This window comes from Salvia hispanica, chromosome 1 (assembly GCF_023119035.1).
Source record: "Salvia hispanica cultivar TCC Black 2014 chromosome 1, UniMelb_Shisp_WGS_1.0, whole genome shotgun sequence".
Lineage (NCBI taxonomy): Eukaryota > Viridiplantae > Streptophyta > Magnoliopsida > Lamiales > Lamiaceae > Salvia > Salvia hispanica.
This window is the reverse complement of record NC_062965.1, coordinates 11,009,552-11,011,384: the sequence shown is the minus strand read 5'-3', so window position 1 is coordinate 11,011,384 and position 1,833 is coordinate 11,009,552. Positions and strand designations below refer to the sequence as shown.

Here is a 1,833-nt window from a genome sequence, read left to right as displayed (position 1 = left end):
TATGTTGTGGTGATATTTAACTATTTGGCCTCGTGAAAAAAGATAATACGCCATTTATTTTTGAAAAGTATGAACAAATAATTGGGTATGAATTTCATTGCATAATTTGTAAATTAAAAGAGAAGTAGAGAAATGAAATTAGTGTAAGTAGAGAGTGAGATCCACATTATTAGTGGTATAGTTGAATTTTTAAAATTAGAAAGTTCATTCTTTCGTGAACGAACTAAAAGGGAAATAGTTCATATTTGTTATTACTGAATTTTATAAACAGCAAATAAAAATCGATAGGATTTACACATCACCTATCTCATAGATTGAAGAACTAGTACCGATCTAGAAATCGTACAAGTTCACTTATTCCATACACCTAATTATTGTGACATACTAATAATCACAATACAAGCCAAACGTACAAAGTAACAATAGGCCCTAAAGGAACCACAACAACTTAATCACGGGCCGTACTACTTAGGGGTCACCATGGACAAACGTAAGCCCTTGTCCGCGGGCTGAGCGTCACGGGCCGAGCGTAAGCACACGTCCATGGCCGCAGTGAGCTCATATGGTGGCTCGTCTTTAGCCAACCACTGCTCCACCGCGAAATTCTGTTGGGAACACGGGCTTTGGAGCCCAAAAGCACTCACTTTCACAAACTCACAATACCAACCGGCATATGGGCCGGACCCATCCGAAGTAAGGTTCAATCCGCAAATCGGGCCCGTGAGACACGGGCCTTTCCCGCCAAAGATGTTGAGCTCGCCAGTCTCGAAGTAGTTAAATCCCGGGCCCATGAGGCCCCAGTCCTCGAGATTTGGGATCTCGAGTTGGGCCCCCAAAGCATCGGACAGGGTGAGGCCTATCGTGGAGTGGGTTCCGGCCTTTTTGACAGAGCCTGTTTGGATATATATGTCATACAAACATTCTTCATCTGCCTGCTTTTTTTATAAGAAATTTGCAAATGATAATTAAGAAATTTGGATCCATTAAAAAATAAAAGTTGAATGCATGCTATAACAGTTGCTACATTGCATCGAGAAATTAAAGCAGAAATATACACTAAAAAAAGTTGGATTACCAATATCTCGGTAATTACCGATGGAAAATAGTGTTATCAACATATTATTATTAACATAATTTCGGACGGAATGCCCATACTCCACAGCTAAAATTTTTCTACCGGCACGTAAATTAACACGTAAATTATTGATGGCAATTCACTGTTTACCTACGGAAAAATGAGAATTATCGACGGAAATTTCCGGGTAATTTAGTGATATTTCAAGAGGTTAACGAAACATGACCTTAAATAACACATAAATTGAAACCTGACCTTAAAGATACTACAAAGAGACTGCTTACTTACACTTGAGTAGATGAAGAAGGAGAAAAGGATGAGGAGATTGAAGCTGAGATATTTCAGACCCATAATCTTCTTGGAATTCATTCTTTTTTGTGTCAATTATTGAGGTGTGTATTACTGTGATCATCTCCACCCCTATAAATACAAAAAATTGCAACGTTATGCAATTATTTTCTAATTTGTCTGTTTTGGTCCTTTTCCTTTTTGTCTGTTGAGGGAGAAGGTTAGGAAAAACACGTGGGTTTTATCTCTACCTACATTTCACTGCCACGCCTAAGCATTTACTACCATGTACTCCCTCCGTCCCATATTTGGAGTCATTTATTGTTATGGTTCGAATTTTAAGAAAGAGTTAAAGTGTATAATAAATGAAGTGAGATGTTGGAGTGTGTAATAAATGAAGTGAGATGGTGGAGTTGGTTGAAGGTGGGTCCCTTTTGACTTTTGATTTATTTTAATGTAGATAATGGTAT

At 38.1% G+C, this 1,833-nt stretch overlaps 1 protein-coding gene across 2 annotated transcripts; it reads right to left on the bottom strand.

The window, feature by feature from the left end:
- Nucleotides 1–224: 224 nt before the first annotated feature.
- On the bottom strand, nt 225–1,495 carry LOC125218127 (PLAT domain-containing protein 3-like). 2 transcript variants are annotated; one of them, XM_048119741.1, is made up of 2 exons: nt 1,364–1,495; nt 225–932 (listed from the first exon to the last, which is right to left on the bottom strand). In XM_048119741.1, the coding sequence occupies exons 1-2, from the start codon at nt 1,442–1,444 to the stop codon at nt 465–467; spliced, it is 549 nt and encodes a 182-aa protein (XP_047975698.1). In that variant the 5' UTR covers nt 1,445–1,495; the 3' UTR covers nt 225–464. The 2 variants fall into 2 exon arrangements, with proteins under 2 accessions (XP_047975698.1, XP_047975691.1); XM_048119734.1 differs by having other exon boundaries at nt 225–935; nt 1,364–1,469.
- Between the last annotated feature and the right edge of the window lie 338 nt (nt 1,496–1,833).